A 10,881-nucleotide genomic window follows, 5' to 3' on the forward strand; every position below is an offset into this window, starting at 1 on the left:
GTAACGTCAGCAGCCTCCTCCTCGATGATAGGTTTCTTCTTTGGCTTTTTCTTTAATGTGACCTCTTCGGTGGTTTCTTCTACCTCTTCTTTTCTTTCCTCAATTACTGGTTTTTTAATTGTCACTTCATCCGCGGCTACTTCTTCTTTGACAGGCTTCTTTTTCGGTTTTTTTATTTCCACTTTTTCAGAGACTTCTTCCGGCACTGTTTCCTTTTCCTCTATCGGAATTGGTTTTTTCATAGTAACGTCAGCAGCCTCCTCCTCGATGATAGGTTTCTTCTTTGGCTTTTTCTTTAATGTGACCTCTTCGGTGGTTTCTTCTACCTCTTCTTTTCTTTCCTCAATTACTGGTTTTTTAATTGTCACTTCATCCGCGGCTACTTCTTCTTTGACAGGCTTCTTTTTCGGTTTCTTTATTTCCACCTTTTCAGAGACTTCTTCCGGCACTGTTTCCTTTTCCTCTATCGGAATTGGTTTTTTTATGGTAACGTCAGCAGCCTCCTCCTCGATGATAGGTTTCTTCTTTGGCTTTTTCTTTAATGTGACCTCTTCGGTGGTTTCTTCTACCTCTTCTTTTCCTTCCTCAATTACTGGTTTTTTAATTGTCACTTCATCCGCGGCTACTTCTTCTTTGACAGGCTTCTTTTTCGGTTTCTTTATTTTCACTTTTTCAGAGACTTCTTCCGGCACTGTTTCCTTTTCCTCTATCGGAATTGGTTTTTGTATGGTAACGTCAGCAGCCTCCTCCTCGATGATAGGTTTCTTCTTTGGCTTTTTCTTTAAAGTGACTTCTTCGGTTTCTTCTACCTCTTCTTTTCTTTCCTCAACTACTTGTTTCTTAATCGTCACTTCGTCTGCCACTTCCTCTTGGACAGGTTTTTCTTTCGGTTTCTTTATTGTTTCAGTAACGATTTCCTCTGTGACGGGCTTCTTCTTTATTATGACTTCTGTTTCAGTAATTTCTTCTTTTCTTTCTTCCTCAATTGGTTTTTTAATTGTAAGTTCATCTATAGGAGCTTCTTCTGGTACATCTTCCTCTTTTTTCGGTTCTAATGTTGGTTCCTTTATTATTAGTCCTTCCGTTGGTATTTCTGGCTTTTCTTCTGGTGCCTTTTTAAAGATAATTTCTTCACTAACATCGTCTGGTTTTATATCTTTCTTTTTGGGTTTCTTGAGTTTTATTTTCTGTTTAATTGTTACATCATCGGTATCTTGTTTAGGTGCTGTTGGAATAACATCTTTTTCTTTAGTTGGGAATTGTTCTGTGCCCTCTTCTTCGGGTTTACTCTTCTTCCAACCTTTCAATGTTATTGTTTCAGGTTCATCTTCTGGTTTCTCTGATGTTGGTATTCGGAATTTGATCTCTGGTTCTTCTTCGGGTTCTTCTGGTTTTGGTATTCCTGTAATTAGTGGAATGTGCTCTATTTCTTGATCAGGTTTCTTTTTCTTAGGTTTTTCGTATGGCTTAGAAACATGCTCCGGTTCCGGCTTATCAGTTGGTTCTCTCTCTTCAGGTATATATTTTTCAATTTCTGGTCTATCAAAATCCAATGGTTGGAATTCATCAAATTTAAGTGTTTCTTTAGGTTTTTCTTTCTCTGTCTGATGTACATCTTCTATTACTTCTTCTTTTTTAGGTTTTTCTTTAATTTCTGTTATTTCTTCTGGTTTCTTCTCTGGTATTTTCTTCAGTTTAACTTTTTCTGGGACAATTTCATCTTTTTGTTTTACTTCACCTTTTCCAATAACAAGCTTTTGTGGTTTTTCATGTTCTTCATCTATCTTCTTGGGTGCCCGTTCATATATAGATTTGTCTTCTATTTTTTCCAGAGGAATCTTTTTTAGTTCTTCGAATTCTTTATCTAATTTTTCTAATTCAGTTAATTCTTTCTTGGGACTCTTAAACTTTTTATATTTTTTCTTTAAAACTTGTAAAGCTTCTTCTGCATTTCTAGATAAAATGCCAATTTGCACCGGGTTTTCTTCTATATATGTAATTTGTGGTATTTGTAATTCTGGTGGATAGTCTCCAATGAACGTAATTCTACTGCGTAACATGATTTTAGGAAAGATTGGTTCGCTGACTTCCTTTTTCTTGATAATTGGTACTTTCTTTAATTTAATTGTACCGAATTGGATTGTTTCTGTTGGTTCCATATATTGTAATTTTATAGGTTTGATTTCTTTTCTTTCGATTTTTTGTGGAACTAATTTTTGGACAGATTCAGGCAATACTTTCTTTTCCTTTTTCTTTTTGGATGGTTCCCATTGAATTTTCTCAGGCATTGGTTCTAATACTGGTCTTTCATATTCGGGTTCTACCCACTCTTCTATCTCATCTTTCTTAACAGGTTTCTTTTTCTTTTTCTTAATCTTCTTTTCTTTTAATTTCTCAGTAACTTCGTCCACAGGTTTTTCTTCCGTAATAGTGGTAATTTCTTCTTTCGGTTTCGCATCCTCCTTTGTTTCTGAAGGCTGTATCGTTTTTATTTCCTTTAATTTATCCTCAGGCTGTTTCTCTATTGGAATATCTTTAGTTTCTGGAATTATCTCCGCCGGTTTTGTAGTATCTAAAGAAACTTCCTCGATTGTTGGTTTTTCTTTTTCAGATTTGGTAGGTGTTATTTTTTCTACTACTTCTTCTTCTTTAATAACAGGTTTCTCCTTTTCAGTAACCTCTTCTTTTGCAATACGAGGTAACTTCTTTTCTTTTTCTTCTTTAACTTCAACTGTTGCAATTTTCGCTTTTTCCTTCTCGATTATTTTATCATCTGCTGTAGCTACAGTAACTTCAGTAATTTCAATAGCTTCCACTGGTGCAATAGTTGGTTCTGGTTTCTTTTCAGTAGGCATTTCTTCTACGGCGAGTTTTTCAGGTATTGTTTCTGTTGTTACCTCTGTAATTTCGATTCCCTCCTGTAAAGGAATATCTTTTTTAGCCTTTTCCTTTTTGGATTTTTTCACTTTCATTTCTTCTACTATTTCATCTGGTTGACTGTCTTTGATCTCTACCGCTTTTTTCTTAAGTGGTTCTTTCTTTGCGATTACTTCCGTTAGTTTTACATCTTCTCTCGTTTCTTCTATGGGCACAGCCTGCTCTTCTCGTGGTTTCTCTTTATCTAGTTCACTAGTTGCGACTTCAGGAACAATTTCTGTAGTTTCTAGTTCCTCATTCGTTATTATGACTTTTTCTGCTTTTTCTTTTGTTGGTTTCTTTGAAATAATTTCTTCAACAGTTTCCTCTTTAACTTGTTGTTCAGTTGCATGTTTTGCTTTAATCTTCTTGGGCATTTTCTTCACAGTAACTTCTTTTACTTCAATATGTTGTTCTGTTTCTTCAATTGGAACTGCCGTTTCTTTTCTTGGTTGTGCCTTTTCAGGAAATTCCTCAGTAGCCGTGCTTGAAATTGTTTCAATGACAGTGAGTCCCTCTTTTGTTATTACAGCTGATTTTATGTGTTCTTCTTTTGGTTTTTCGCCCATTATCTCCTTAGTAATTTCTATTGGCACTTCTTCTTGAACAGGAACCGTGCTTGTTTCTTCTTTCAAAACTTTCTTTAACATAACTTTTTCTTCTTTAGTGTCACACACTGCAGCTTCTTTTGGTTTAGCTTTATCGTCTGTGAGTTTGGTAACCGGTAACTCAGCTAAGATCTGAGTCACTTCGATACTTTCGCTTGGAGAAAATATGGTTTGAGCTTGTTCCTCCTTCGGTTTTTCTATGACGATTTCTTCAATAATTTCTTCCGGCACGTTATCATCACGAATAATAGCCTTCTTCTTCTTTATAACTTTTTTCGTTGGAGTTTCAATGATTTCAACTATCTTTTCTTCTTCCATTATTTTGGTTTCTTCAATAGGCTTCTGTACAATTTCCTGAATAATTTGTTCATCATGGTCTTTTGTTTTTGGTTTTTTCTTTTTGATAATTCTTGTTGTAGGTGTTTCGATAATTTCTATTATTTCTTCTTTGGTATCTGCTTTTTCTTTTGGCATCTCGATAGCAGCTTCGTGTATATCTACCTTCGTAATCATAACTGTTTGTTGTTCTTCTTCCTTTATAGTTTTAGCTTTTTCTTTCTTTGGTTTCTCCGTTACGATATCTTCTACGACTTCGTCAAGAACATCACTCACCTCTGTTACGTGTTTCTTTTTAGTGATCCCTTTGGTTGGCTTCTCAACAATTTCGGTTATTTCCTGTTCTTCTATAGTGATTACATTTTCATCTGGTTTGATTATATCTTCATCTATCTCTACACGTTCGTCCTTTGTCTTTGGCTGCCTTTTCTTCTTGGAGATTTTATGCGTAGGTTTTTCAATGGTTTCAATAACTTCCTCTTTTTCGATGATATCTTTCTTCTTCTTTTCTTCTGGTAGCTCTTTAACATCCACTTCCGTAATCTTTACCGATTCTTCTTCTTCTTCTTCTTCTATAAGTCGAGCCTTTTGTTTCTCTGTTTCTTCTGTTATTATTTCTTCTACAATTTCTTCTGGAATTTCATCCTTTGCGCCTTGTTCCTGTGGAAATATAATAAAATTATGATATCTTTCATAAGATATCAGGAAATGTAGAATTGTATTTTAGCTTACCTGATAGAGCGATTTTTTCAAAGTATCTGTAAAATAAAAATAAATTATTAACTTTAATCCTAAATACATTAAATAACATTAAAAAGTTTTGATCAAAAATATTTTAAGTAATAATTTTAATGCATAATAAAATAACGTTCATGCGATTGTATAATGTATAATGTATAATGTTATTGTACATTAATGTGATGGATTATTTAGTAGCCGTCCTCTTTTTATTCCATCCTTTTCTTTTATTTTAGTGTAAGAACTTAGTAAAGAATAGGAATGTTATCAATATAAAATTATTTGAATTTTCAACATACAGTAATGGAAATGTACATTTAAAACTGGATGTAAGCTATGACTGCAATAAGCAAACAAGAAGCTTACCTTCCAGAACTTTTTCATCGACTTTAGGTTTTGTCAATTTTTTGTGTTTGAGTTTTTCGTGTTTTTCTGGTATAGTGTCTGCATGATGATCAATTGTCAATGGCTCGAGACGTTCACTAAATGGCAGCACGGATTCTTGAATAATTTCTTCAACGAATTCCTTTGTGACCGTAGTCACCGGCAACTGTCCTTCTTCTTCCACAGTAATCTCTTCAGTTACATGTTGTTTCGGGCCTTTGCGTTTACTACTTTTCTTTTTGATGATCTTCTTTGGTGTTTCACCCTCACTTATTTCTTCTGCTACTGTAACTAGTTCTCGAACTTGTTCCTCAGAATCCGCAGATTCAGATTGTGGTAAAGTTCTCACAATTTCTTTAATAATATCTTCCACAGGGCCTTCATCGATTCTGGTTATAGGTAACTGCCCATTTTCTTCTATAGTAACTTCTTCAGTTACTTGCTGTTTAGGTCCCTTGCGTTTAATTATTTTCTTTGTGGTAATTTTCTTTGGCCTTTTACCTTCAACTACTTCCTCGGTTACAGTGACTTGTTCTCGAACTTCTTCTTGTTCAACAGGTGTGGCGAATTCCGGAAGCGGCAGAGGTTTTATAGTTTCTTCGACAATTTCTTCTACGGGACCTTCCGTGATCGTCGTTACGGGCATCTTTCCTTTTTCTTCTACAGTAACCTCTTCGGTTACCTGCTGTGTCTGTCCCTTGCGTTTAATTATTTTCTTCCTGGTAATTTTCTTTGGCCTTTTACTTTCAACTACTTCCTCGGTTACAGTGACTTGTTCTCGAACTTCTTCTTGTTCAGCAGGAGTAGCGAATTCCGGAAGCGGCAAAAGTTTTATAGTTTCTTCGACAACTTCTTCTACGGGGCTTTCCGTGATCGTCGTTACGGGCATCTTTCCTTTTTCTTCCACTGTAACTTCCTCAGTTATCTGTTGCTTCGGCCCCTTGCGTTTAATAATCTTCTTCGTGGTAATTTTCTTTGGCCTTTTACCTTCAACTACTTCCTCGGTTACAGTGACTTGTTCTCGAACTTCTTCTTGTTCAACAGGAGTGGCGAATTGCAGAAGCGGCAGAGGTTTTATAGTTTCTTCGACAACTTCTTCTACGGGGCCTTCCGTGATCGTCGTTACGGGCATCTTTCCTTTTTCTTCTACTGTAACCTCTTCGGTTACCTGCTGTGTCTGTCCCTTGCGTTTGATTATTTTCTTCTTGGTAATTTTCTTCGGTTTTTACCTTCAACTACTTCTTCCGTAACTGTGACTTGTTCTCGAACTTCTTCTTGTTCAGCAGGAGTAGCGAAGTGCGGAAGCGGCAGAGGTTTTATAGTTTCTTCGACAACTTCTTCTACGGGGCCTTCCGTGATCGTCGTTACGGGCATCTTTCCTTTTTCTTCTACTGTAACCTCTTCGGTTACCTGCTGTGTCTGTCCCTTGCGTTTGATTATTTTCTTCTTGGTAATTTTCTTCGGTTTCTTACCTTCAACTACTTCTTCCGTAACTGTGACTTGTTCTCGAACTTCTTCTTGTTCAGCAGGAGTAGCGAATTCCGGAAGCGGCAAAAGTTTTATAGTTTCTTCGACAACTTCTTCTACGGGGCTTTCCGTGATCGTCGTTACGGGCATCTTTCCTTTTTCTTCTACTGTAACTCTTCGTTATCTGTGTCTGTCCCTTGCGTTTGATATTTTCTTCTTGGTAATTTTCTTCGGTTTCTTACCTTCAACTACTTCTTCCGTAACTGTGACTTGTTCTCGAACTTCTTCTTGTTCAACAGGTGTGCGAATTGCGGAAGCGGCAGAGGTTTTATAGTTTCTTCGACAACTTCTTCTACGGGGCCTTCCGTGATCGTCGTTACGGGCATCTTTCCTTTTTCTTCTACTGTAACCTCTTCGGTTACCTGCTGTGTCTGTCCCTTGCGTTTGATTATTTTCTTCTTGGTAATTTTCTTCGGTTTCTTACCTTCAACTACTTCTTCCGTAACTGTGACTTGTTCTCGAACTTCTTCTTGTTCAGCAGGAGTAGCGAAGTGCGGAAGCGGCAGAGGTTTTATAGTTTCTTCGACAACTTCTTCTACGGGGCCTTCCGTGATCGTCGTTACGGGCATCTTTCCTTTTTCTTCTACTGTAACCTCTTCGGTTACCTGCTGTGTCTGTCCCTTGCGTTTGATTATTTTCTTCTTGGTAATTTTCTTCGGTTTCTTACCTTCAACTACTTCTTCCGTAACTGTGACTTGTTCTCGAACTTCTTCTTGTTCAACAGGTGTGGCGAATTGCGGAAGCGGCAGAGGTTTTATAGTTTCTTCGACAACCTCTTCTACGGGGCCTTCCGTGATCGTCGTTACGGGCATCTTTCCTTTTTCTTCTACTGTAACCTCTTCGGTTACCTGCTGTGTCTGTCCCTTGCGTTTGATTATTTTCTTCTTGGTAATTTTCTTCGGTTTCTTACCTTCAACTACTTCTTCCGTAACTGTGACTTGTTCTCGAACTTCTTCTTGTTCAGCAGGAGTAGCGAAGTGCGGAAGCGGCAGAGGTTTTATAGTTTCTTCGACAACCTCTTCTACGGGGCCTTCCGTGATCGTCGTTACGGGCATCTTTCCTTTTTCTTCTACTGTAACCTCTTCGGTTACCTGCTGTGTCTGTCCCTTGCGTTTGATTATTTTCTTCTTGGTAATTTTCTTCGGTTTCTTACCTTCAACTACTTCCTCGTTACATGACTTGTTCTCGAACTTCTTCTTGTTCCGTAGGAGTAGCGAATTGCGGAAGCGACAGAGGTTTTATAGTTTCTTCGACAACCTCTTCTACGGGCCTTCCGTGATCGTCGTTACGGGCATCTTTCCTTTTTCTTCTACTGTAACCTCTTCGTTACCTGCTGTGTCTGTCCCTTGCGTTTGATTATTTTCTTCTTGGTAATTTTCTTCGGTTTCTTACCTTCAACTACTTCTTCCGTAACTGTGACTTGTTCTCGAACTTCTTCTTGTTCAGCAGGAGTAGCGAAGTGCGGAAGCGGCAGAGGTTTTATAGTTTCTTCGACAACTTCTTCTACGGGGCCTTCCGTGATCGTCGTTACGGGCATCTTTCCTTTTTCTTCTACTGTAACCTCTTCGGTTACCTGCTGTTTGTCCCTTGCGTTTAATTATTTTCTTTTGGTAATTTTCTTCGGTTTTTACCTTCAACTACTTCTTCCGTAACTGTGACTTGTTCTCGAACTTCTTCTTGTTCAGCAGGTGTGGCGAATTGCGGAAGCGGCAGAGGTTTTATAGTTTCTTCGACAACTTCTTCTACGGGGCCTTCCGTGATCGTCGTTACGGGCATCTTTCCTTTTTCTTCTACTGTAACCTCTTCGGTTACCTGCTGTTTAGGTCCCTTGCGTTTAATTATTTTCTTTGTGGTAATTTTCTTCGGTTTCTTACCTTCAACTACTTCTTCCGTAACTGTGACTTGTTCTCGAACTTCTTCTTGTTCAACAGGTGTGGCGAATTCGGAAGCGGCAGAGGTTTTATAGTTTCTTCGACAATTTCTTCTACGGGACCTTCCGTGATCGTCGTTACGGGCATCTTTCCTTTTTCTTCTACAGTAACCTCTTCGGTTACCTGCTGTGTCTGTCCCTTGCGTTTAATTATTTTCTTCTTGGTAATTTTCTTCGGTTTCTTACCTTCAACTACTTCTTCCGTAACTGTGACTTGTTCTCGAACTTCTTCTTGTTCAACAGGTGTGGCGAATTGCGGAAGCGGCAGAGGTTTTATAGTTTCTTCGACAACTTCTTCTACGGGGCCTTCCGTGATCGTCGTTACGGGCATCTTTCCTTTTTCTTCTACTGTAACCTCTTCGGTTACCTGCTGTGTCTGTCCCTTGCGTTTGATTATTTTCTTCTTGGTAATTTTCTTCGGTTTCTTACCTTCAACTACTTCTTCCGTAACTGTGACTTGTTCTCGAACTTCTTCTTGTTCAGCAGGAGTAGCGAAGTGCGGAAGCGGCAGAGGTTTTATAGTTTCTTCGACAACTTCTTCTACGGGGCCTTCCGTGATCGTCGTTACGGGCATCTTTCCTTTTTCTTCTACTGTAACCTCTTCGGTTACCTGCTGTGTCTGTCCCTTGCGTTTGATTATTTTCTTCTTGGTAATTTTCTTCGGTTTCTTACCTTCAACTACTTCTTCCGTAACTGTGACTTGTTCTCGAACTTCTTCTTGTTCAGCAGGAGTAGCGAATTGAGGAAGCGGCAGAGGTTTTATAGTTTCTTCGACAACCTCTTCTACGGGGCCTTCCGTGATCGTCGTTACGGGCATCTTTCCTTTTTCTTCTACTGTAACCTCTTCGGTTACCTGCTGTGTCTGTCCCTTGCGTTTGATTATTTTCTTCTTGGTAATTTTCTTCGGTTTCTTACCTTCAACTACTTCCTCGGTTACAATGACTTGTTCTCGAACTTCTTCTTGTTCCGTAGGAGTAGCGAATTGCGGAAGCGACAGAGGTTTTATAGTTTCTTCGACAACCTCTTCTACGGGGCCTTCCGTGATCGTCGTTACGGGCATCTTTCCTTTTTCTTCTACTGTAACCTCTTCGGTTACCTGCTGTGTCTGTCCCTTGCGTTTGATTATTTTCTTCTTGGTAATTTTCTTCGGTTTCTTACCTTCAACTACTTCTTCCGTAACTGTGACTTGTTCTCGAACTTCTTCTTGTTCAGCAGGAGTAGCGAATTGAGGAAGCGGCAGAGGTTTTATAGTTTCTTCGACAACTTCTTCTACGGGGCCTTCCGTGATCGTCGTTACGGGCATCTTTCCTTTTTCTTCTACTGTAACCTCTTCGGTTACCTGCTGTGTCTGTCCCTTGCGTTTGATTATTTTCTTCTTGGTAATTTTCTTCGGTTTCTTACCTTCAACTACTTCTTCCGTAACTGTGACTTGTTCTCGAACTTCTTCTTGTTCAGCAGGAGTAGCGAAGTGCGGAAGCGGCAGAGGTTTTATAGTTTCTTCGACAACTTCTTCTACGGGGCCTTCCGTGATCGTCGTTACGGGCATTTTTCCTTTTTCTTCTACTGTAACCTCTTCGGTTACCTTCTGTGTCTGTCCCTTGCGTTTGATTATTTTCTTCTTGGTAATTTTCTTCGGTTTCTTTCCTTCAGTTACCTCTTCAACTACCGTAATTTGTTCTCGTGTTTGTTCCTGTTCAAGATGCGGTAAGGGCAATAGAATGTCCTCTTTCGTTTCTTCTTCTGGACCTTCTGTGATTGTTGTTACAGGTAATTTTCCTTGTTCTTCTACGGTTACTTCTTCTATTATTTGTTGTTTTTGTCCTTTTCGTTTAATAGTCGTTTTCTTAATTATTCCTTTGGGCTTTTTGTCGGCTATTATCTCTTCGGTTAATATAATTTGTTCTTGGACTTTTTCTGTTTCAACAGGTTTATCTTCAAGTTTTATCGGTTCTGCTTCTATTGGTTTTTGTGTTGTTTCTTCTAATTCTTCGATTTTTGATGGAATTATTTCTTCTATTCCAGTTGTTTCAGTTACTTCTTCAATTTGCATAAATTGTTTCTTTGGTATTGTTGGCAATTGTGACGTCTTATCTTCTAGTTCTTCTTCAATTATCACAACTTTTTCATCTGATTTAGTCCTCGGTTTCTTTTTCCGTATTATTGTTTTCTTTGTTTGGATTGCTGCCGTTTCGTCGTCTTTGCTACCACGTCTAAATTTAGTGGTATATTCCTCAGTTACCTCAGTGTCAGATTCAATCAATGGTTGTTGTTTTGTATCGTGTTTTGTAATGTGTTGTGTAATTGTGATGTGATGTTGCGCTGATGCTTCTGTAGTTTCTGAAATGTATACAGAACAAGTGTGGTATGATTAAGTTATTGTGTACTTTGTGGATCTGTTTGGATTACTTGTATTTCGATATTTTTCGCACTTTTTCGATTTAA

At 38.4% G+C, this 10,881-nt stretch overlaps 1 protein-coding gene and 1 long non-coding RNA gene across 2 annotated transcripts in view; one reads left to right on the forward strand and one right to left on the reverse strand.

Moving 5' to 3' along the window:
- Positions 1–10,881, forward strand: part of LOC105284951 — a 57,118-nt gene that overhangs the window by 12,039 nt on the left and 34,198 nt on the right. The gene's annotated exons all lie outside the window — the stretch shown is intronic.
- Positions 1–10,881, reverse strand: part of LOC105286657 (titin) — a 119,348-nt gene that overhangs the window by 11,671 nt on the left and 96,796 nt on the right. The window contains 6 exon segments of the mRNA XM_026970173.1: positions 2–4,520; positions 4,593–4,618; positions 4,965–6,190; positions 6,670–6,751; positions 6,754–7,662; positions 9,112–10,776. Coding sequence (XP_026825974.1) covers positions 2–4,520; positions 4,593–4,618; positions 4,965–6,190; positions 6,670–6,751; positions 6,754–7,662; positions 9,112–10,776 — 8,427 coding nt within the window.

The sequence above is a fragment of the Ooceraea biroi genome, chromosome 6 (assembly GCF_003672135.1).
Source record: "Ooceraea biroi isolate clonal line C1 chromosome 6, Obir_v5.4, whole genome shotgun sequence".
Classification (NCBI taxonomy): Eukaryota; Metazoa; Arthropoda; class Insecta; order Hymenoptera; family Formicidae; genus Ooceraea; species Ooceraea biroi.